The sequence below is a fragment of the Poecilia formosa genome, unplaced genomic scaffold, assembly GCF_000485575.1.
Source record: "Poecilia formosa unplaced genomic scaffold, Poecilia_formosa-5.1.2 Scaffold67, whole genome shotgun sequence".
NCBI lineage: Eukaryota > Metazoa > Chordata > Actinopteri > Cyprinodontiformes > Poeciliidae > Poecilia > Poecilia formosa.
In genome coordinates, this window is record NW_006800006.1 from 1,013,889 (window position 1) to 1,039,934 (window position 26,046).

Sequence of the window (26,046 nt, forward strand, 5' to 3'; positions counted from 1 at the left end):
TTATGAAAGAACCAGTTGAGTACCGGACTAGAGAGTTCTACCCGACTCTCCATTCATTTCAATAATATGTCCTGGTCAGTAATTTTGCTGATGAATGGAAGAGCGAAGATTGACATGTAATTAAGCAGTACTGATTTGTCCAGAAGTTTCTTGTGCGTTTACTATTTAAGTCAGATCAGATGCAGTGACGAGCAGAACCTTCTAAAGGAAAGTTGTGGGTCTGATAAAGATGTACGATGAGTGAAACTGACCCACTGTGAGCCGATATAACTACCACAAATGACTGGCTAACCTTTGATGCAGAACTCAGTTTATTAACAAAAAATAAAAATGTCAGCAGTAGATACTGACATGTTTATTAATGTCCTAAATGTTCAGCCAATCAGATCACGTCCAAAGACACAGAGCTCCATTTTGCATGAATTCATAACAGGGATTTGTCAAAAGAAAACTCAATGGTAATATGTTCATTTTCTCTATTCATTTTTCTGAAATTACAGTATCAATATTTTAGAGTAGATCGAAACCTCATTTTAGATTTAAAAAATGTTTTTGCTGTTGCCAGTATTTCCAGATCTATGACAAAAAAAACAAACACTCCTTTGGTCAATAAGCTGATCAATAAATAAAAATGTTGTCCCTTTTGGTTAACATTAGAGTTTCTGTTTTGCAAAATCACAGCAACCTGGCACAAACACACCATAAGAGACAATGTATAAAACAAGGATTTTTTCCCCCCCAAAGAATAAGATTAAAAAAATTGATTAGGATTTTTCTGTGATAAATCGGCTCTCATTTTTCTGCAGTCTCTTACTTTGACACCACAAAGGGAAAAATAATAATTATCACCAGAAAGCTCCCTGTACAGCCCTCACATTAAAATGGGTGGAATTAATTTTCTGGAGTAAAACACCAGAACAAGTTATTAATCCCATAAACTGGGGCAAAGATTAGTCCTGCTGCTAATTGTCTTCTGCTAAAGTCTTTATTTCTGCGCTTTAATAATCACCTCTAAGACACAAGCCTCAGGATGTTACATGAAATCCTTTTGGTTATCCGGCCTTGGATTTATAGAGAGCGTTCCTACATTTATAGAGTTACTATGTGGAACTTAAAGGTCAAAGGGTAAATATGGAGGGCTGGAGTTTGATTTTGCAGAAGCAGAGATAAAAAAAACTGTAAAGTTTTCCTGATCTTTCTCTGTATTAATTTAGGTTTCTGTGTTCAGTTGAGTCTCCATGTTGTCCCCCCTTGCTTGTCCCCAGCTCCCCCTTTCGTTTCCCCTGATTACCTTCCTTGTGTATTTAATCCCACCTGTGTCTGTGTTTCCTTTCCAGGTCCTTGTCTAGTCATTATCTTAGTCAGTGCTACCTGTATTGCGTTTCTTTCCTCTGAGTTCACCAGTGCTGCCTGGACGTCTGTTTTCCTGTGAGAACTTTGATTAAATCATTTATTTTCTCCATAACCTGGGTCCTGCACTTCCATCCTCACCATTTCCAAACTCAAATCATGACAAAAACATATTCTCATTCAAACCTGCTAAACACAAAAACCATTTTAGCAATTCCATCCACATGTTATGGAGGCTTATTTAAAATAAAAAATCTTTGGTTTAGATAAAAAAAAGACTTAGTTCTCATGGTGAAGTTCAGTGGGTCACGATGTTGGGTGCATACCCTCCAATAACACCAGAGCCTGTTTAAAATGCCAGGGTTGTTGTGTACAGGGGAACATGACTAGGAAGCAGGATAATACTGGTGAATATTGAAATCTGGATGCATCTTTTGTGATGCACGACATTGCAGAGTCAGCAATTTGTGGAACCACCTCTAGGTCCGACCACAAGCCAGGATACGTCTCTAGCATAGAACGTATAGACCCACATTTTTATCCATTCTTTTCTGAATAGTTTACACAGACTGAACGAATAGCATCTATGAAAAACAATGTTCAGGTCTTCTCACAGATTTTGAATTGAATCTAAACTTTGAATGGGCCATAGTGACACGTGGTGGTACTTTGGTCCAGTCAGAAGACTTAGGATCAACAGTAGCTGTGATTTAATTATAAATGTGCGCAAATCGTTTTCTATATTTCACTTATGTCGGGGGGGAATACAATTGTGCTATTTCTGTGCTTGTTCACGTGACGAGTGATGTGGGGAAAAAAGTGTTTCTGTTGAAGTTTTGCGAAATACATCTACTATATTTCAGTACGGCCAAAAAACTACCGCATCCTAAGACAAAAAAACAAGTCTTTTTGAAATTGTCATGTTTTCATTAAGCAAATTTATTTTCGTAATTTCAATTTGTGCAATTTTACAGTTAATGGAAACACAGCTTGTGAAAGATCACTACTTGTCTTCCCATCAGAGTCTCCCACCTTAGCTCCTGATCTCCAGCTCTTTCAGTGTTACAACCACTCTTAACTCTCACTTTAGTTTTTGATTGTTTTTTATTTCACCTGCTTTGGTGGGCATTTCCATATTGTCTGACCTCACAGATGGATTACTTTAAATTTCTGAATTTCTGATTTTCTGAACTCCAAGCTAAAGCTCAGAACAAGATGCCTCCTTTCTCCATGAAGAACATTGACAAACTACTCCACAAAATAGCAGGAATGGAAATGAATTTTTATCAACTCAAAGTCATTGTGGAGCGATGATTCAAAACTGAACATACTGACTGACAGCTAAGCTGTCCATGAACCTCCATGTAAGTCTCTCTGCACAAAGCCGAAGGAGAAATCCCTTCCTTTAGATCTGGGAAGACGTTTAGCAGGAGGAACGCTGCAATTAGACCAAACAAGCTGACCAGTGGTATAGAAAAATACCTCTTCAGCCTCAGCGGACTGAGGTCAAAACAAACGATAACGGCAATACATCTGTAACACAGGAGTTCCACTAAGAAATATGTTTGCTATACTTCCATAAGAATCAGTGTCCCCGAAGCACAACTCGAGTTCAAACACCAGCGAGAGGTGTGAGGCAAGATCGAGCTGTGAGAAGTTTCCTCCTAAAAGATTCAGAAGGAGCCGGACAACACGGCAAAGGTCCTAAAAGTCGGTGATGGATCGCTGAGTGGGATTAAACGATACTATAACAAGAGAAAATACCAAAGCACACCTGATAGTCCAATTGACTATCGGGTGTGGGACCAAAATTGCAACATTTGTTAAATTTCTATTTGCGTCTGACAATAAATGTGACTTTTTGTCACTCACCACATATCAAATAAAGCATTTTTAATTGAATAACTTGATAAATTGATTAAATAACTTTTAAAGTAACCTTGAGGCAGCAGTGCAGCAGAAGCAAGAAATACCACCACCTTCAGGTGGAGGTTGGCATAACTTAAGCCCAATGTTTTTAACCAGTTTTGCTCTAGAAACTCACAACTACATATGGAAAAATGAGGTCATATGTCAGTTTTGTATGAATCCTGTGAAAAGCTGGAGGAACTGACTGTCATTTGGTAGCATACATATATAAACTACTTTAATTTGACTGATAAGATCATATTTGGGCATCTTTAAGGTTTTTCTTATGTGTCCCCCTTGTGTCTGGAGGGCCATTTCAGCTGCGTTTCCATGACAAATGTATACAAAACTTTGCAGAAATAAAGCTATTGTTGAGGAAAAGACAATTTTGCAACTGCGGTGTTTCCATTAAATAAGAAACGCAGTTACAATCTCAGATAAGTTGCTCAGATGATAAGTCATTAATAAACATGCTCCACTACGATCCTACTACTACTTCCTGTTGTCTTTGTTTTTGGTAGTTAAAAAAAAAAAAAAAACCTCATCCTAGTGACAACTTTTTAAAAGAAACAAGTTCTTTTTTTAAATTGTGTGTTTCTATTAAGCAAATTTATTTTCAAAATGTCAAATTGCACATTTATTCTGTGAATGAAAATGCGTCAAATGACGTAAGTCTTTTAGTGCTTTATGTAAGAGAGCAAGTATGTTTAACATTTTCAACTAAATAGAAGCTAAATTTACTTTCTAATTTAATTTAAAATTTTCAAAAATTGTCCCATAAGGAAATAATGAAGTACAAAATTTCCAAGGCTGCTTCCTTCCTGTATACAGGAAGGAAGCAGCCTTGGAAATATATAAAATATAGATGAGTATACTAGTATACTCATCTATAGCAAAGTTTTTATTTATGACACTTGAAAAACTTAACTGGAGGACAACTTAGACTCACAAATCCTTTAATACCAGCTCAGGGACTTTCTACCCGTAGCTTATTTAATCAGTTAGATTAAGAGCAAATGCTTATTTACAGAATTGGCCAGAAAGTTGCATCTCCTGTGACTGCAGGCGAGCACCAGACTGTCAGATCTGTTTTCCTCTTTGATGCAGTTCACGCTCCCAAAAATCTCACAGAAAGATAAAGAATTGATTGATTCTAAGCAGAATCTCATGAATCACATCTCTGAGCCGCTGTAGCTAACATCCAGCCATATAGCGTATTAATAAACATACGATACAAGCCTTTTTTTCCTTTTTTTTGGAGACTTTGTCCTGCTCTGTGGCGGACTGCAATCGGGAGAGTGAGGAGGCAGAACGGTGCGGCGGTTGTGTATCCTCTCATATAACACCAATCATCCATTTTATCATCTGAAGTGGCTATTAGAGCGCGCGCATTAATCAGCCCGAGGGGCAAAACCTAGATGCTAAAGTGAGTGGCCACTGATGAAGACAAGTGCCCCCACCTAAAATGAGAACGTGTTAGCCTGGTTATGCATCAGTTTGATGGATTGAAGATACCGTTCCATTCATTTCCAGCCAGCCTGACTTCCATTCATTTGCCACTTTGAGGCGTGCGCCGGAGTTTAGGCAGATTGAAGATCAGTGAGAATGAGAGGAGGGAGATGAACGCCATGTTTTATGAGGGATGTAAAGCTGCGCCTGCAACACATGCACCTCCGCTAAAACCACACATCAAGATGTGGGGAGAAGGACGACAGCATATTAGGTAGAAAGATAGAAAACAAAAACCTCAGAAATGTACTTGTTTTTTCTAGAAAATTTTTAAGCTCCAAAAGCCAAAAATATGTTACTACTTTTCTCTAAGATTAGAGGAAACTTGGAAACTTTTAGATTAGTCTCCGCAAATTTCTAGGAAAAACCCCCACAAAAATTAAAAGTTGAACATTTTTGATTTTTCACACTGAGAAAACTTCCACAAGTAAAAAACTTTTGGTGTTCTCACATATTTTCAGCTTTTCAAACTCAAATATCCAGGCTTTTGGTAAAAAAAAATTCTGAAGTTAATTTCAAGATTTCCCAGTTTTTTTTTCCCCTAGCAAAATTTAGACTTTTTTTTAAAAATTCTTTTCTGAGATTACTCTCAAAATTTCCGAGTTTTATTGCAGTAAATTTTCAACTTAGACTCAGAAATTTTAAACATTTTTGTAGAAAGTTTCTGGGATTAATTTTTGAGTTTTAGAGTTTTTTTTTTTTTTTTTTTTTTCTTTTCAATCTTAGAAATATCATTTTTTGTAGTGGAATTTTACTATTCTTTATGTACAATGCTTTAATATGTTGAAGAAAAGGAAGAAGGATTCAGAGGATAAAAAACACACTAAGCAATGTTCCTAAATTTCTATCTTCAATGTTGACACTAATTCATGTTAGAAGCAGTTTCTTCACACTTGTGAATTAGTTTCAAGTTTGGTAGGATGATGACTTCCTCTTCCCCTCAAATATTCTGTCTGGGGAAGGAAGTCACTTTAATTAAAAGACCTTTATATTACTTCTGTCATGTCAAAAGTCCAGGGAGCAAAACAAAATGAACTCAGTCCCAAATAAGTGGGTCAGGACCAAGCCTGCCACAAGGAGTCCGGTGGACGATGATGAAGGAGGCGAACCCAGGGAAGTGGGTCCATAGGCGGTGCAGGAGGTCGCTTTTCGGCTCGGGTCCTGTCCCTCTGTGCCAACTCCAACTGCTGCTGGATCCAGCTCTCTTGATCAGTTGCGTCCCTTATGCCTTGTCCTCCTCTGTTTTGGTCGGGTCCTTTTGCAGTCACTTTGTTTCCCTGCTGAGATTTCAGGCGTCGCCGTGACGTCCAAGGGACTATCTGAAGCAGAATTAACCTTCAAGAGGCGGTCGCAGGGGAATACAACTGTCCATCTCCAGGGACTTGGGCCAGCCTTGATACTTGTTGCTGCTCTTACTGTTCTTCATTTGCTGTTCGAAGTGGCTCTCGTTCTCGATGCCCTTGGTTCCAACAAACTCCCAGCTGTCTCTGAAGGCCAGCTCCTTCACAGCTGTACTACGGAGCTCCTCAAACAAATGTCTAGACTCGTCATTCAGTTTTGTAGCAGCATCGTCAAAGGAAGCAACAAACACAGGTGCTCCTTCATGAAGGGGCCACAGAAACTTCAATAAGTCGGACATATCTCCTGCCCACGTATCAAAGGTTCTAGTCTCCAATAGTTCGCCTGTCACCCCATACACCAAAGCTATATTAAGTCCTCTACCAACATCTTATCCTCCAAGCAGAATTTGGGGCCAATGATGTTTGCAGCTCCAGATGAAAGCCAAATGCTTTGGAGGACAGGGTGCTAAAAGTCCACATTTGTATCTCCAAGGAGCGGTTCAGATTGGGTTGGCTCCTCTTTTGTGCCAGTGAAGATATTTCACACAGATAAACTGTTGTCTCCTCCAAATAATGCACTTGCGAGCAGCCAGGTGAAGCCCACCAGGAGCAGAACCACCACACCTCACAGGGGGGCTGTCAGTCCCATGATTCACCTTTTCATAGACCTACTTTATCTAGTCCTAAGGTGAGCAAGTGTCAACTTAAGCTAGTCTCCTATGATGGGACGCAGCTGCACAAATTAATCAACCACTGCCCTTTGTGCTGGACTTTTAATGTTTTCTGCACAGTTTGTTCATTGAGATGGCTTAACAGGCATAGTCTAGACTAAAGAAACCAAAGTCCAAAATCCCAGTCTGCCTTTTATGATGAGCGCTGTCAGCAAAACAAGGAAAAACTGATCACTTTCATCCTGCTATCACTTGCGGATGTGCCCAAGTGGGGTGTACATAGTGACGAGAAAAGCGGTAGACCCAGGTTGAAGTGAAGGCAATGATGATTTAATGACGAAAAGCTCAATAATCCAGACGGCACAGGTGAGCAGAGGCAACGACTCACACTGGTAGTAACAGAACTTGACTTGAAGACAACTGACAGAATAGACAAGGACCCGACAAGGAAGCGCTGACACAGGTGGGATTAAATATACGAAGGAGTAATCAAGGAAACAGGACACAGCTGGAATCAATCAAGGGGGAGACACAGAGACTCAACTCAACACAGAAACCTAAATTAAACACACAAAAACCCAAATCCCTACAACTACTTTGATAGTGTTATTCCATCACTCATGCCTTTGAGGCAGAATATGTTTTTAATCTGCTAATATGTTCTCTTGACCTGCTTTAGAAGGATGAAAAGTTAAGTAAGTGTATCTTATAATTAATGAAAACTAACACAGATGGGATTTTTCTGGGTTTTCTCCATGTCGTTTCAGGTGACTGAAACTAGAACCGGGCCTCTCGGCTGCAGCAACTATGACAATCTGGACACGGTCAGCTCCGTTCTGGTTCACAGTCCTGAAAACAAGGTTCAGCTGCAAGGTAAATGTAAAGCATGAGAGATTGCATGAGAAGCTTACACACAGCTAACACCACTTGGGATTGAAAATACTTTCACAGACCATAGATGAGGCTATGGCACTTTAGCCTGACAATGCCAGAACACATAGTATTGGAAAACACATATTATGTCACTCTAAAAAAAACTAAAAAGGCCATTGTGAAAAATTTATGCCGTCAACGAAGATGTATAGATTTCATGTGCACCTAAATAGAAGCAAAATGTTATGAAAGCAAACATCTGGATCAGAAAGTTCAAAAAGTTTCACCGCCTCCTACTGGACTGGCATGCACACTGCATCGTTTCTGGTGCTAATGGTGTTTTCATGTAGTTCTGAACAGTTTCTCAGTTTCAAAATTATTTTAAAGATTCAAAATAATTTTTATGTTTCACATTTTTTTCAGTTCTTTTTCAAATTTATTTATTTTTACAAACTTTAAGGCCCTAATTTAGTTCCATATATGTTGCCTAAGTGAGGGCAATATGCAATTCTGATAATAAAATTGCATATTTCTGTATGGGGTGGTTTGAATTGTAAGTAGCCATTTACTAGTAAAACCACCATGGCTCTAAAAGTCTCCAAACTGCTGAATTTTTCCCACAATTCACTTAACATCTCAGAAGTTCTTTTTAACGAGATACCAGAGAAGGTGTCAGAAAGACTGGAGCAAAGACTGATGCAGCACGGCCCCCTCCCCACCTGTCGCTGGAGACTTTTCCTCATTTGAAAGAAGAAAAATAGCGTTTTGTTTTTTTTGTCATGGAAAATACACACAGTCATGATGTGAAAACTGTAGGACAATGCTGTGAAGAAGGCATGTTATGATAATGATTTCCGAAACCGAAACCCAGGTGGTTTATGCAACACAGGACAAAAACAATGAAATCAGACTAACACAGCATTAATCTGAAATTCTATTATCATAGCAGTCATACTTTTTTAATCCACTGACCAAAAGTAGAGTTTATTTTAAATGACCTGCACCAAATGTGGCTCTTTGAGAGAAAGGAGGCAAAGAGAGCTCCAATCAGGAAGGCAGTCGGCTTTCAATAGAGGTGATTTTATACAATTTCCTTGTGGCCAAGATCTGAAAGTGAATTAAAATCACTTCGAACTCAGAAGTAGTTTGCACAAATCCATTCAGACTTCAAACCAGTGAAATAATCAGCAATCGCTGGCAGATGTGATCACTCATCACTTTAATCTATGTCTCAGAACCAAAGGGTAAAAAAAATATTTTACCTTTACCGGTTAAAATCTTTTAATCTTTATTTCTCCCCACATCTGAAGAGATGCTGAAGCAGAAGTTCACAGTCACACTCCCCTCACTTAAATATTTCCACTTTGAAGGAAGTTGGAAGGTTGAGGAATTTTCTTAATGTATTTGAATCCAATCTGTGTAAAACCTGGTGATATGGAGCATGGATGGCTGGATCTAATCTAATGCTGCGTTTGCAAATAGAACTACAAAACTCCTGTCGTATAATTCAAAGTTAACAGACAATTTGACCGGCTGTTGGGAAGACAACTGACATAAAATGTGACACTGGTTCCTGCATTAAAAGCTCACTTTAAACTAAATTAAATTTGTGTTTTCTGTATTTCTTAGATGTGTGTGGAAATCAAAATGATAAAAAATTGTAGATATTTTAATTGTAATTGTTATTGCATGCTTGTATGAGTAGGGGTAAATGTTAGCTTACTGCATTAAATAAAAATCATTTGATAATTTTATGAATTTTGTGTCAGATATAAAAACTGTCATAGTAGTTCATCTAGCTGTTAGCATGGTTAATTCAGCCTCTAAGCTAATAGCTTCTAGTTCTGTTTAGCTTAGCTGTGTCCCACATCCTGGTATTTTGCACTTCACCTACAGAAAGATGACTGTCAGTTTGTTGTCTTGTTTTCAAGTCTTGATGCATTAATGCAAGTAATTTGCAAATCAATATGCAACATTTGAGTATTTCGTTTTTAAATTCATTTAATTCCATGGCTAAAACTTCCCAAAAAAATTCAGCTTAGATGTAGCCACACCATTGCCTTCCTACAAAATTCTGCTCAATTCTCATCTCCATTATGTTTTATGTCTGGGATTTCCACCATTGAGCTCGATTTCACCAGTTGATTTTTGAACCAGGCCAATGAGCAGATGGTTAAACTATTTTGATTTTCTCCTCAGTTTAAGAACTGTAGACGAAGTGAACAAAGTCATTTAGTCTGCACTGGCCACCCTTCCAAATACAGCAGCATGCTATATTAGCTTTGTGTTGCATGTAAAATACTTGGATGTGAAGTAGTCTTCTTCTTCTTGTGTTTATTAGTGGTTGACAAACAGCTATCAGGTGTGCATTAGCACCCCCTCCAGGTCCGAATGTAAATATTGTTCAAATATGCATAAAAATGATGAGTCAAGAAAGATGTGAATTATTTCAGTTTCCAAAAGGAGAATTATTTCCATTTACATTCACTTTACTTCAAATTCAAATGGCACTATGATGTTTCAACTTTTTTACTCTGTCTTGTTCTACTGTCTTATATTCTGATGTTTTATACTGTTAAAGCAATGTGTACCACCATGGTGGTTCAATGAAAAAATAAGTAATGCATAAAATGAATAATGGATACTCCAATGAATTATTTGTATACATCTCATTACTAAATCAGTGTCAAAGCATTTAAATCAATATTGAATCAAATTGTGACTTTCTTAACCAACTGTTTGCAGCTAACGTATTTTGAACTGTTTGTTTTTGGGTTGAGTCGTACAGGCTAAATGTCACACTTCTTGTTGGAAAAGCTTTGAATTGATTCCTGGTAGTCCTTGTGATTGCTGTGATGGTAAAAGGCCCGCCACGATTAGCATTTAGTGTCAACGTTATGCCGTTCTTTTGTTGTATTAATGCACATTTTAACAAAACACTTGCTACTTTATGCGCCGGAGGGGAAACAAAAGAGTGTAATTGTCTGCGTGCCTCCTTCCACTCTCAGTGGGAACAAGTCGTGCTGTGTCAAGCCATCTTGTTCATCATGAAGGGTGCAGGCAGAATAATCCCCAACTCTGTAAAAAAAAAAAGAAAAAAAAAAGACCGAAGAGGCTTATTTTCCAAAATGTCAGAGCTCTTCTTTAAAGGACACCTGTGATGCTCTTTTTGCTTCTCTTATTGACCCAAACCTGCAGCACATCAGCCTGTAAATTTGTACTTCCCCACGAGACCCCGTACCTTAAAACTTTAATCTTTCATCTTCTCTTGCTTCAGCTCAGATGTGCATGAAGAGATGACTCAAAGAACATGGTGTCCTTTTTTTGTTGGGTCAATTGCATCATTGGACTAATACACATGTGATAACATTCAGGATAACAGAGTGAGGAGCTGTATCATACCCTAAAACCAGGGTTGTGTTGGTGGGTATTATATGACATGACAAAAATTCAGGGGAAAAATGTCTACATTTGGTTTAGTTTTTGTTTGCTGCTCTGTAGTTCAGCAGTCACTGAAAGGTGCTACATTTGCATCTAAAAAGTGAGAGTTTTATATCAAGAGGTTTTTTTTTCAGCTGCTTTTCATCATTGCGGCTGACAGCTAATGAAATCCACAATTCATTTCCTCAGATAATTTGAATATTACATAAAAACAAGGCTGTCAGTGTTAACACTTTAACACATGCGATTAATCTGAAAATTTTAACTCGTTGATATTACATAATGCAGATAAATCAAACTACCTGTTTTTAGAGGTGTGCTGATCGATCGGCCACCGATCATAATCAGCTGATTTCTGTGAAAAGTGTGTGATTAGTGATCTTCAGACATGGTTAGTTTGAGACAATAAAACATTTTCTTAGACATTTTTTGACAATATGCAAACAATGGCAGTTTTTCATATAGGCTGTATGGGGAGTTGCCCAGGGCAGTATCAGGAAGGGGTTAGGTGCCCAAGAACTAGAAAATAAAGTTGATCTCATCTGTAAGATGAATAGGTTTGCTACTACTTGTATGTATGCATTGTGGAGTAAGTTTCCCTTAGTAACTGTTGAATAGTGAGAGACTACATTAGATGCTTTCTGCTTCCAAAACAAAACAGACAATTTCTTGTATTTTAATTGGTTGGGTGTGGCAGAAGGAGAGGCTTATCCAGGGCACCATTCCTGCAAGAAGAACTGCGGGCATATTTATATTTTAAGCTTACAAAGTTAGGCATAGTGACTAATCTGGATTAATCACAGTGCTAGAGTGTGATTAATTTGATAGTTTTTTATATCGGTTAATAGCACTACATAAAACCAGTTAAAAAGATTTGCTATGCATAAATGTATAGTGGAATCAAAGTGGACGTCCGCCTCAAGCACATGCGCCACCAGTTCCTTGTGCACCTTTTCAACTACATTTTTCCTTCCCTCAACTTTCCATTTATATGGCTGGACAGAGGCAGCCCCTTCATCTGATACCCTTTATGGAACCCTGTTATCTCGTCAGTCTTCCCCTTGATTGATACGACATAACAAGTATGAAATATCTTTTAAATGAGTTTTATGTAATATTCTGGCTGAAAATCTGAAGGGGGATTTATCACCTTGTGCATAACAAATCTATGTGAGTTGCACTTTTTGACTTACTGAAGTACATTTCAATGCGATTGTAATCCATTGACATGAAAATGTGTTAAAATGTGTTTTTCTCAATTTCTTCCGTCTTGGACCCACCTCAGGGTTGCAGGTGATCCTTCCTGGTTACCTACAGAGCCGTTTCATTCAGGCGGCCCTCAACTACATCGGCTGCAAGTCAGAGGGGCAGTTTGTTTGCCGTAACAATGACTGCTGGTGCGAGTGCAGTGTGGACTTCCCTCAGTGCAACTGTCCTCACTCTGACCTGGACACCCTGGAAAATAGCCTGCTGCACATCAGAGATGCGCTGAGGCTGTCCAACAAGGACTTTGAGGAATCTGGTGAGCAACAAATTAATTTTGACCCTTCCAAATGGAAGCTGAAAATGTCAGCTTGAATTGTGCTTTTAGTGCTGCGGGAGGAAAAATCTTGTGTTTTCAGACATTCCTCTCTAGAGTTTGAAGCAAAGGTGGTCTCTTTCTTTGACAAATAAAATGAATTTGTATCTCTAAATATGAGCTCAAAAGATTTTTTTGCATTCTTTTTCCATTCTTCAGTGACTGTAGTGATGGGATGCACTGTAGACTCTGAATACAAAGAACAAACAATTAGCATACAGTGATTGATTTGATGTTTTAAGTGCTTAGTTCCTAAAAAATCTATTTGTTTAGCCCAAAAGGGTATAAAGAGTCCCTGAGCAAAAATAATGAACATAAAAATATGTTCTCTGACTTCATAAAAGGGGAAAAAGAACCACCCACTGCAGTGTATGTTATTCTAACACAGAAAAAGAAATATGACTTGCAGAAATGTGCAATTTGTTAGCTCTGACACAGCTTATTCATATTTCTTCTGTTTCTGCCTCGTGAAACAAGATGTGAGAATGCCATCATTTTGTCTAAGTTATCATTTTTCCATAATAAAGAGTTTGAAGGCATAAATCATTTATTTTCTATATAACTGAAAAGATTATCTCTGCATACTGGCAAAAAGCAGCAAGAGAAGGCACAAAGAAAGGAGAGAATCAGATTGATACATAATGGGAGCAACGCTACATAAAAATAGTAGAATGTGGTAAATTGTACTGAGGCTGGGACATCAGCCTGAATGCCTTGAGCAAGTTCCACAAGCTTGAGGAAAAACAATTACGAAACAGGAAAAACTGTCTTTTTTTTTATGAAGCGAGACAGTGATTCAGACATCCATCACAATTCTGTGGTCTCCAGCTCATGTGTGCCAGGGAGCTGGTGTTTCCTTGGTGCTTGACAAAGCACAGAGCTAAATTTTTAACATGTTGTTTTCCCAGATCAGGACTTCAATGGTGGTTTTGCTGCCCACCAAGACATGCTTGTTTGATAGGACTTTGTTTTACTATGACCAATTACACTTCTGTCTCAGCTCAGGTGCAGAATCCTGGACGAGCCCCCAAAAGGTGTTGTGGCTAAAAAAAATTGCATGTTGCTGGACTTTAAAAAAGTTCCCTGAAGTCTTATTTTATGTTTATGTTCATTTTTTTTTAAAAGGTGATAAACTCAATGAATTTTTTTTTTTTTTGGAATGGAATATATTTCTCATTTGGACAAATATTAAAACAATGCTGTGAGAAAAGCCTTTGCCCCATAATAGATTTATTGTGTTTTTGCTTTTCTTTTGGTTTCAAAGAGAACAATAACTGGAGTGAATAAAAAAGTAGATTTTGAATGAATTAAATATTTAATTAAGGGGAAAAAGAACCCTTTTTTGATATGGAACATTTTTACCCCCTCATTTCAAAGTCATGATTAACTTTTTTTTTTTGTTTTTTGGAAAGCTGAGTTCAGTTGAATATTGCCAGACCACTAGAATCAAGAAGTCCCTTGGAAACAGTTTCCCAAATGAGTTTTGGATCTTTAATGATATATAGATTTTATAAACGTTTTATTTATTCTTGAGCAGGTAAAACTAAAAGAGAAAGAAAAATCAAAAAACAAATTTTTTGCATTTGTAATTAATGAATTTTGTGTGCTAAAAGTAGTTCAAATTAGTCAGTTTTGGTTCCTGGGGCAAAAGTTTTGGACAAACTGAAGGTCTTTGAGTGGCCTAGTCAAACTCCAGTCTTAATTGACACATAATGTCTGGACTTTAACAGGCCATCAATGCACACTCCAAAATTCTACCCTGGCTAAATGAAAAGTAATTCAGCAGAGAACTGGTGGGCAAATATACCTCCACAGTGATAATTTCTTTCCCCTTAATAAATTAAATCATCAAATGATCTCTTCCTTTGATGATCTGAAACATTTATGTGTGGGGAGAAAAAAGCAAAAACATAAAAAAAATATTAGGCTAAAGCACTGATTCTCACATTTGAGATCTGCTGTTCAAGTTCAAAGACAGGAAAGATGAGTTTTGCCCATCTCCAAATCTGTAATAATGCATGATTAATGGCTTATAGATTGCAATGTGCTTTAATAGTTAATTTCTTACTGGAATTATGGATCCCAGTAACGCATATAGTCAGAGTTTTATTGTTTTCTGTTTGCATGTTTTCTGCTATTGTGTTCATTAAATGGAAAGAGTCTCTTTGGACCAATTTGGATTTAATTTATCACTTTTTTATAGATTCTGATAAGTTAGAGTGGTCATGAGTTTAAACAGTAAAACAATGCAGGTTTACAGGAGACATTTCCAAATAAATTATGCAGCAAACCTCAGCAGTAAACCCGTGGTGTTTTATGCATCTGACCCCAGATGTATAGTAGCCTACTGTTCTCTCCTCATGTGTGCTTATATATTTACCCTAACCCTACTTACCACACAGTTTCTCCACTGATAAAATACCAAAAGTACAGAATACTTCATTATTCTTTTTCTCTTTAATATTTAAGTCAGTGCTATGCACACAGTAGCATCATGGGAATGATTTAGCAGCCTTTTTATTTTCTCCACACAACACTTTAAAATATTTACATCTAATGAATAACTAACAAACAGCAGCACCCCCACCATGGAGCCCCAAATGTCCGAATCATTCTTCCAAAGTCGGAGCAAGTTGGAGCTCAGACAGGTTATTCAGGAGGACCTATTATGCAAAATTCATATTTGCACATTTTTGTACTTCCCACATGCTTTTAAAGAAAAAAAAAACACCTAGAAATGTTGTGGCAATAAGTCCAGAAACCACTTGCTGCATTCTTGTTGGTTGTGCAGGAGGCTCCACTACTGCTTTTCAAAAATGTACAGTTGTATAATTGCACGTGTTTGAAGCCATTTTCACATGAGTGTAAATGTTGAGTTGGGGGTGGGGGTGTGGCCAACAGTAATTTATTTTGATTTAAAGTGACAAGAGGTCCTAACACAGTTCATTCTGGAAGGAGCTCAAAATAGACAGAACTGAGCATAAAAACGTTAAAAAAAAAAAATGTAAAGAACATGTTTTGTATAGACATTTCCTAACCTGTTCAAGAAAACATAATAGGTCACCTTTAAAATGCGATTGGAAAGAAATGCAGAAATGTTCATTTGTACTGCAGCAGTAATACCATGAGAGACCGGAAGAATTGTCAGAGAAAAATGTGTTTCTTTGGCTCCTTTAGACATGATTAACACATCGATGCAAAAAAGAAAAAAATCTGCTAGAATGTGGATGGTCTTCATGGTTTTCATACAGTCTTCTGGTAATTATTAGAAACTTGATAAGGAACAATAGTACAGAAAACATCTACAGAGAGGTTGGGGTGCTTTGTTATTATGTTTAAGACGTAGTGCCAGTAAGTACAGCATTACCTTCAGGATTCTTTTACCTAAAAACATTTATGCACCAGCCTTGTTGCTGGTGGTGAGTTGCGGAAACGCTTCCATATCGCACATAACTTAGCATAGGCAGGTTGCTTTCGAACAAAATCCTCGGCTTTCCATTCACTTATGATTCACTGGTGTGTTTGGTTCAGACACATTCATAAAAATAAAAACAACTTCATACTTTAGACATTTGATGTCACACCTATAATATCTCTTACATTTTCAAATTTGCTCGCTATTTTTTTTTTATTTAACACCCATTGTTTCATAGTTTAGCTCTAACAGTTACAACATAGTTCATATTTGGGAAGTAACAGGAAAAAGATGCATAGTTCTCAGTGCCATATAAGTTACCTAGTCGGTACATAAGGTATTTTGGTCAGTTCTTTAATAACTAAAAAAAATTGCTATTTGAGATTTTTTTTAAATAGATTTAAAATTAAGTTATTTCTTGATAAACCTAACAGTAGTAATGAAGTTTTAAAATATGTGTTTTATGTGAGAACTATTCTACTTTTGGGAGCGCCATATTCCCATGGATCCATAAACAGCACCTTAGTGTGCTTATGCCTTTTGCTGGCTGTGTGCTGATAAGGTGGGGAAATTATTGATGGTCTTTCATCCACCTCAATAAAACTCTTTATGGGGCGCCACATGGCTCAGTGGTAGAGCAGGCGCACCAAATGCAGAGGCTACAGTCCTGGACGCAGTCATCCCCGGTTCCTTCTCTCTCTGCCCGTCTTCCTGCCCAGCTACCAAAGAATAAAGGCCACTAGAGCCACAAAAAACCTTCAAAAAGTTCAACTCTTTGTAAAAATGATTCATCACCCACTTGGAAAGTAGACCTTATTGGCAAAATGTGTAAACTAGCAGCTGTTTGCAACAGATCATTCACAATTAATGTTTGTGAATCAATGCAACCACGACATTCCTCCAAACTTATTCAACCCCTTCATGATGAGCATCTTTCATTTTTAGTAAGGTGTCGGCCTGCATTTAGCGTTCCCTGTGGTTTCAAACTGTAATGCTTAATCCTTGGTTCATGTAAAACACTTCAATCAAAAAATGTCATGAAGAGAAAAAAAGAAAAAAAAACATATAAATTGCAGGGCCTCGAACTGAAAAAGCTGCAACTTTTTGTCCAGAAAATACGGTACCTTTTAGTCTACGTTAACATACAGAAAAAAAGATTTTTAGTGAAGAGAGTGGAGAGTATTAGGCTCACACTAAAAAGATAAAAAAAAGCTAAAATTGCAAGAATAAAGTAATAATACTATGACAATAGAGTCACAGTATTATGAGAATAGTCATTTTACAAGAATAAACTCATAAAATTGAGAACAAACTTATAATATTACAAGAATAAAATCGTAAGAGAATTAAGTCTAAATAATGAGGATCGAGTCGTAGTCCTACGAGAATATTATGACAATATTCTCATAATACTATGACTTTATTCTCATCATATTATCTTTGTTATTTATTTTTCTCAATATTGCCCTAATAATAATGCAATACGTTGTATGAATGGAACTGAAATCCAAAAATTTAGATAAGAGCCAGAAAAATGAAGGTCCAAACGTTAAACGGGTGTGAATACTTTTACATTCAATGCTAACATCGACACAGCTTTCTTAGCCGGACGCTGTTGCTTGTTTTCTGACCTGACCAGCAAAGAAAATATAAATACATGTAAAATGTTTTCCTCCCGCTTCGCTGCGGTTACTTCCACTGTTTCGCCGCTCCATTGTGCCAGGCAGACAACAAAGAATGAAGTTCCTTTTTTTTTTTTTCTCTGGATGTTGTTAATTTTGGGTTTGTAGCCACGGGCCCAGTTCATTTATTCATTTTCCCTCTTCCTACCAGAGGAGTTCCGAGGCTTCGTTGGGAAGCTGCCAGTCCACTACGCTGTGAACACATCTGTCGTGGAGCACTTGTGGCGCATGGACGGCGGCCTGCTGCAGCGCCACAGGCAGCTGGAAACCAGCAGCAAGCAGCTCCTGGCCAGAGCCCGCCGCACCACTAACAAGCTCTTCAGCCTCAGCAAGAGGTGCCGAAAGCCGCCGAGGATTATCCTGCCGAGGCCGAGGTAAGACGCGGGACGGCCGGGGGGAACGAGAGGGAGGGATGCTTGCGTTAACCCGAGCTGCTCCCCGGAACCCATAATTACCAGAATGATTTATGCGCGAGGCGGAGAGAGAGAAAGGGGGAAAGAGAGAGTAAGCAGCAGAGCGAGACGGCGCTTATTAGAAGGCACTTGAGGAAAAGTAGCCGGCGAGAGCGAAGAAAAGTGCTGACGGGAGCGAAGTGCTTCCCTAGCCAGCGGAAGACAAAGGAACACGTCTGGCAAAAAAAACAAAAAAAACAAAGCAAAAAAACCCACAAATTTCTAACCATTGGCACAAAATTACTCTAAATATGTCATCTTAAAACTTCTCATCAAATATTTCATTTTATTAAAAATAAGTATTCCTGCTGCTGCGGGGATAGATAAGTTAGTCATTTCACTCCCACCTGGATGCTTTCTCTCTCGCAGATTTGATGGCTCTCTTATCAACACTCCATACTGAAAGCTATTTCTGGCAGGAAAATTAGCTAAATGATGCCGAGCCCGTCAGTGTGCTTCTCATATTAGTCCTTCTGGCTCCTCACCATCACACTCTGACAGCAACTCTGCTTCAAGTTTCTTCTACTTGTGGAGATTGAATTGGTTTGGCCTATTTTAATTTTTTTGTCATCCACAATTTAAATGTTCTTTTTCCACACAAATTGTTGTTTTCATTCTTGTAATTAGGCCTGCTGGACGATAAATTATTACTGTGATAAACAACAATATTGCTTGTTTGGAGACCAGTTTCAAGTCACATGATGGTGATGGCATATTAATGCATTTCTCAAAGATCAATGAACTTTACATTCTTATGAACGTTTAACACCGGATCCTTAAGATACTTTGAATATCCAACAATAAATAAACAAAACAACAGAAACAACAAATAAAATGAATTATGAAGAATCTGTAAACAAAATTGCCCTTCTAGTTGCTAAAGCACCAGACTGAAGACTTCAGTCATCTAGATTTTGTTAGTAAGAGAGAGAGAAAAGAGAAAAACAATAAATCACGCAAATGGAAATCATTGAGCTCGTTTCAATTTATCATGTGATTAATTGATGTATTGCTTATTGCAACAGGCCTGCTTGTAATTGTTTTCTACCCCCTTCGGACATGATGTGCTGGCTTTTATTAATCCAGTGGCGCCTGAATGTGTTTTATAACTTCCCCCTTTTCGGTTTTTGTTGCTACTCTGTGTTGCCATAAGCACTCGCTCACCCCTCCAGATGATTGAATTCAGGTGTTCCAATCACTTCCACGGCCACAGGTGTATAAAACCCAGCGCATCGGCATGCAGACTGCCGCTAGAAATATTTGTGAGAGAATGAGCCTCTTTCAGTGGCTCGGTGGATTCCAGTGCGGTGTTGTGATCGGAATACCGTCTGTGCAATAAGTCCAAATTTCCTCCATACTAAATATTCCACAGTCAACTGTTGGTGGAATTATAACAAAGTGGGAGGGATTAGGAATGACAAGCGCTCACAAAGCGGAATGCCACTCAAAGTCACTAAACGAGGGGTTCAGCTGAAGTTTCTTTAGAAAAAACGGATGCAGACCTCCGAGCTCTATACGGCATTCAGAGTAGCTCTGAAAACTTTCATGGAATCTGTTTTCTTCCCCAAGCAGTTTATGTGAACAAGTGGAATGCAAAACGATAAATGAATTGCCGAGAGGTAGCCCACCACTGGACTGTAGAGCAGTGGATACGTGTTCTCTGGAGAGAGGCCTTTATGTTTAGCAATCCACTGGATGGGTCTGGTTGCAACAGTTGCTAAGAGAACAGTAAGTTTGGTGCAGATGCAATTGTAGTGTAGGGGATATACTTCCTTACACTGGCATCCTTAAAAAGTCCTAAAAAAATAAATTCATGCAGTAAAATGAAAGCCTTAAAATGTCTTAAATTCATTTTAAAAATGTAAGTTGTCTTAAATATGCTTATCACAGGTCTTAAATTTTTACTTTTCTGTCAGGCAAAAGTTTGAGTCATTACATTCAGTGACTCTAGGCGCTCGGTAAGTACCTGCTAATATACCTTTGCTATTCAGCCAGCTGGCTTTTTTTTTTTTTTTTGCATCCATCATGGAGAAGAGCAAGTTGGCTGGACGATGTTCGCTTTTACCACAGGCTCATTTCTGTTGCCAACCCTTACGAGCCAGCAGGACCCCCAACCATTCTCAATAGTTGTAATTTTTTCAGTCTTAAATTTTATACAAGCTGGCATTACAAAGTCTTACATTCGACTTGCTGAAATCTGCAGATACCGGGCCAAAAATCGCAACATTTTGGTGACTTTATATGTGAATTACTGAACTTTAACATCAGAACATAATAGGGTGAGCACCTAAAGGGAATGAATCCACCTCGGATGTTACTTTGGTGAAAAATTTAAATAGCAGCTTGCAAAGTGAATAGGAATAAACCCAAGAGCAGTAGCTAGGAACTCTAACAGACTTGCACACTACCCAGGGATTTAATAGCGAGCCCAGTCTACTAGTAATTGGCCACAGTGGACTGTTTGTCACCAAAAATGGAAATTCAAAACACAGAAATTCTCTGTGTTTTGGTTCATGCTGTAGTTTAGGTGCTAGTTCCAACCCACAAAGTGCTTGTGTTAAACTTAGAAACAGTGAATGGAAGCAGCTGAAAGTCAACATTTTCTTCACATAATCAGTCTGTGTTGTACTCATGATACTCAAACTTTATTACTGTAATGTAGCCAAAATGGCGTCTTAAGGACCCCAAACTCAAACTGTCTATCTACAGTTTGTTTTCTCACACATTATTTTTTCTAAAAAAAGAAAAAAAGGCCAAATAATTTGCCTGTTTGAAATGGGCTCTGAGAAAATTAGCCAAGACTCGCTAATTATTATTCATAAACAAGAGTATTACATTAAACAGATATTTGGAGAGAACGGTCTTATCTATATGATGAAGTGATCTGTGGACATAAGCAGGTGTTTAGCACAGAAGACACATAAAAAACATATAAATAGTAATTTTACCTTTTATTTCTTTTTATCTGAGACACTTTATTCTCATAAACAACACTTATGTTTGCCTCAATGGTCTGGCTGTTGACTCTGCTAGAGCTTGTTGTTTTTGTTGTTTTTGTCATGTGATATTTGTTGTGTCCTTGTCTCACAGCCAAGATTCAAATGTTATTATCCTGGGACACGATGCGTTTCTAACAGAGTGACTTTTTCCATGGAGACATTTGTCCTCTTTACTTTCAAAAATCTCGTCCACTTTTCCTGTGTAGAATTTTGGGAAACCTAAGATCATCTTCCTTCTTTCCGGTGCTATGCAGACACACATCTATTTGACATATTCCTATTTTTGTCAAAAAAAAAAAAAAAAAAAAAACTGTTTCTAACAATAGGCATAAAACAATACAGATACAGTAGAAACCAGATATTCACACACATCCACAGGTGTGCCTTGATTTATCTCAGATGTGTCAGTTATCATATCAGAAGTTTATGGAAGGAAACCCAAATGGTTTGACCCAACACATACAGTTTAAAAGACAGTTATCCCTGATACTGATCAAATGTATGTCAACTTTTAAATATGAGGAAAGTTACAAAACAAATTCTAAAAAATGTCCTCGCCAAGTTTTATGGCACTTAGCAAATAGAAATAAATTTGGTAATTCTAATTAAGCTAAAAGTTTGGTCTGATTTAACTTCAGACAGGGAGAAAAAAATGTGTTTGTGTCTTTTTATACAGTGTGTCAATATCTGGTTTCAACCGTATGTTTTAAAAATGAAAGGCTCCAAAAGTCCAAATTTATTGCTTTTAAATTGTGACATTTTAAGTTTTTTTGTTGAACTAAATGCCACTTCATAGGGCTAATAAATTATTTTATTATCCTAATGGAGCCAGTAGAGCAGCGTGGCATCTCCAGGCCTGATCCCTACTCAGTCAGCTTGTCGTCTCTCCCCTCAGGTCCCTGCTCTTCTGGCTGAACCGCGCTCTCTCCACGCTGTACTGCAGCGAGAACAAGCAGGTGGGCGTTTACAGCGAGAGGAGCCGCAGCTGCTCCTGCCCCTACGACCACCCGCCGTGCAAGGGGCCACTGCCCTGTTCCGTGGGTGACGGCCCCCGCTGCGCCTCCTGCTCTGCCGAGAACCGGACCCGGTGCGCCGGCTGCAACCCGGGCTTCACCCTGACCCAGGGGGCGTGCCGCCCCGCCGTGCCCGACCCCACCGACCCTTACCTGGGCATGGAGAGCGACAGAGACCTGCAGGACCTGGAGTTGCGCTTCCTGATTCAGCGCCGCGACCCGCGCCTGGCGCTGCATGGCGTGTTCGTGAGCAACGACGTGCGCATCAACACCTGGTTCGACCCCTCTTGGAGGAAGAGGATGCTGCTCACACTCAAGAGCAACCGAGTCAAATCCAACCGGGTCCACGTGCTCCTGGGACTCGCCTTGCAGTTCTGTCTCACCAGGAACAGCACCCTGGAGCCCACCCTGTCGCTGTTCGTCAACCCTTTTGGGGGCAGCCATTCCGAGAGCTGGACCATGCCTATCGGTCAGCACGGATATCCCAACTGGGAGCGCACCAGGCTGGACATCCCGCTGGACTGCTACAACTGGACACTGACTCTGGGAAACAGGTGGAAGAGCTTTTTTGAGACCGTCCACTTCTACCTGAGGAGTTACAGCAGGGACTCAGCGGGAGGAAGCAAGAACGCAAGTCTGTACAGCGACCCACCCGAGGACCCAGAGCCGTCCAGCAACGTCGGCTACATGAAGGTGAACAGCATGCAGCTGTTCGGGTACAGTGTGCACTTTGACCCTGAAGCCATCCAGGACCTGATCCTGCAGATAGACTACCCGTACACTCAGGGATCCCAGGACTCGGCCCTGCTGCAGCTGGTGGAGCTGCGTTACCGTGTCAACCGCCTGTCTCCACCGGGGGCACCGCATGTGGACCTGTTCGCCTGCCTGCTCCGTCACAGGCTCAAGCTGTCCGGCGCCGATGTGACGCGGATACTCACTGCCCTGCAAGCTTTCAGTGCCAAACATCCAAACTACACAGAGTACGAGGCAAATAAGCTATGCAGCTAATGGCCTCGCTACTCAATGTTTTGCTTTTATTTTTTTCCTTTTTTTTACTCTTTTCTCGGCACAGACAGGACTAGAATCCATGGGCAGCTGGATCATATTGTGTCGTGTGTGGTATGTTGTTTACGGCTGTGCTGTACATACACAACGTGCAATTAAATTTGATGGTTGTTTTTATATTTTCAGTTGCAGATTTCTGGAGCTCCTTTCCAAAAAATATATTTTAAAAATCATCTTCATATGACGCCTTTGAGAAGTATTTACCCCTTGAAATTCTACCCATTTTACCAGGTTGTCTCAATATTTTTAAGTTTTAATTAGAAATCTGGACCTTTTCTGTATTTTTGGCGATGAAAAACTCTAAAAATCTGATATTAGAGCGTGTATCCTTAAAAAGTCTTAAATTAGTGTATCTACAATTAAGGCCTTAAAATGTTTTAAATTCATAAAAACAAAATGTACACTGACTTTCAATATGTTAATTACAAGTCTTAAATTTGCTCTTTACAAATATCTATTTGTAGATATTCTATCTTAGAGTTCACACTCAGACGTCTTCATTGGGTTCTGTGACTTGAGAAGGTTGAGGCTACTGCTAACTTACTGCTAACATACCCTTGCTTGCTAGCTATTTCACACATATGTGTAGACAGATGTATTGTTTGTTATAAGTGAACTAACCCACTCAAGACACCAAGACAAACTGAATGTGTGCCTTGCTGCAGCTTTTTCTTTGTCAAATATCCTCATTTAGCTCTTAAAAATAGTCCAAATCTTTCATTCACTCTCAAACGAAAAACGACGTTAAGTGATGTCAAGATGACCTAAGTTCTTTTTTCATTCCCCACTTAAAAATCACATTGTATGCAAAAATTACTTTAAAAAAATGAAAATGTACTGGCAGAAAATTACCAGCATCAAATCTGTCCAACAGACCTGCACCTTTAATGGTGGTGGAAGATTGTTCTACCAAGTATTGACGTCCGACTCCAAATGTACAATACAATTGTCAGAATTATTATTTTTTGTATAATTTTCCTTCCACTTCACTATTAGCAGTTACTTTCCACTTTATATTGGCATAAAACCGTAACAAAACACACTGACGTTTGAATTCTTAACATGACAAGTGAAAATATTCAAGGGCCGTGAACACTTTTCCAACCCTAGTTTAACACTTAGACTCTTCTCTGAATAATCTTCGAGCGTCTGAAATGTGTGGGGGTTTTTTTTCACAAATAACAAAAACACATAATCAAATTTTATTCTCCCTCCCCACACACACACACACCGTTCCTCTCCTTCCCACTTGAGAGTCTGAGTGGTGTGTGTGCTGTGTTGTTTTTGCCCATCTGGAACCTCAGAACACAAGGTCCCCATTCTCCATTCAGCGAGCGGCATCGCCACTGATTACTAAGTATATAGTGAGAGGAAGGAGGGCTGGGAGTTGCCTTCTTCGGTTCCTCCGCCGTCCCTGTACGCCATTCACAGTTACTGTGATGGATGAGTGGGGCAGCTGCAGAGACATGCCCGGCATCAAACAACAGCAGAGCGAGGATATCAGCCGCACGGACAGCGCGCGCGCGCTCACCCAGCGCCACGGCGATTCCGGGGCACCTCGCACGCGCTCTCTCTCTTCAGAGTGGTTCTGGCCGAAATGGAAATCAACTTTAATCCCCCCGAGGGTTGTCGGCGTTGGGAGCCACAGGGTAGCCGCCGTGGTGCTGCTTTGATTGGCCTGGCATCTAGGTGAGCTCGCGAAACGAAAAATTGTGGCTTCATCAACATTCGCCGCACGCGCGAAGAACCGAGATTGAAGACAGACACAATCTTCTCTGATGCCGTCATTCCGAATGAATGGGAACGAGGCCCGGGCGACGGTGTTTTGATTGTGAGATGAGCGGCTCCAAAACCCACACGCACAGTTACTGTACGACGCACCCGGCCGGAATGGTAATCTTAAATCGGTTTACGTGGCAGACGATCGATTGTCGGGGCTTAAAACTGAGCTCGAGGCACCGACTTCATTACAAGTTTTAGCACCACTTCCAACAGGCTGCTTTTAAGCTTTGGCATTGATTTTTCAGTGTTCAGTGGCTGGTTTTCAGACACAGCTCTGTCTCCAGGCTGTGAGCATTTTTATTGAGTTATCAAACATAAGACGAGTATTGGCTAATTTAGTCCTCTCTCTGAATAATCACCTTTTATAGTTCTGTTTTACAACCTGACTGCTAACCCCTCCCCCCGCATTCCTCCTTCATGTTCTCGTTGAGTTAAAGTTTGTAAAGCTGCAACTGGAATATTCAACCAAATAGAAAGTTTTGCACTGTGTTCAGAAAGGACTGCGGGGAAAAAAATATTACAAAAATCTGGACCGAATCCCAGGAAAGGGTTAAGTCCTTGGGTTTAATAGGGAGCATCTGCTGTGCTTTTAAACCTTTTAAACAAGCAAATATTCTGCATCTGGGCATGAAAATGTGCTGCAGAGTTGTTGGAAATGCTCCAGAGTAGCTCTGGCGTGCTGGGAAGAAGGGAATAAGAAACAGTGGTAGCGGGGCTTCCATTTGGAAGGCAAATATGGGTTTATAGACACTCACCTCATCCCACTAATCAGTCTGTAAAACTTTCAGCTTGTTATTGGCTGGAGCTGCTTCGCAGGGCATCCATTTTAAATGATTTGCTTTCAGGGTCACGGCACAGAACACTGCGAGAGGAGATGTGTTGATGAACCGTTCCGAACGGCATAACTTAAAACGCTCCTTTTTTCCCCCCCAGCTGTCAAGAAGGATTGATTTGTTCGTTTGTGCTC

The 26,046-nt window shown here is 39.4% G+C and overlaps 1 protein-coding gene and 1 pseudogene across 1 annotated transcript in view; one reads left to right on the forward strand and one right to left on the reverse strand.

Moving 5' to 3' along the window:
* The window catches only part of LOC103139990 (BMP/retinoic acid-inducible neural-specific protein 3-like), a 41,474-nt gene extending 18,020 nt beyond the window's left edge, over positions 1 to 23,454 (forward strand). The window contains exons 4-7 of the mRNA XM_007554889.2: positions 7,546 to 7,651; positions 12,378 to 12,614; positions 17,920 to 18,142; positions 22,115 to 23,454. Coding sequence (XP_007554951.1) covers positions 7,546 to 7,651; positions 12,378 to 12,614; positions 17,920 to 18,142; positions 22,115 to 23,240 — 1,692 coding nt within the window. The 3' untranslated portion in view covers positions 23,241 to 23,454. The remainder of the gene's footprint in view (positions 1 to 7,545; positions 7,652 to 12,377; positions 12,615 to 17,919; positions 18,143 to 22,114) is intronic.
* LOC107836577 (protein FAM3A pseudogene) lies at positions 5,992 to 7,472 on the reverse strand (annotated as a pseudogene).
* Positions 23,455 to 26,046: the final 2,592 nt, after the last annotated feature.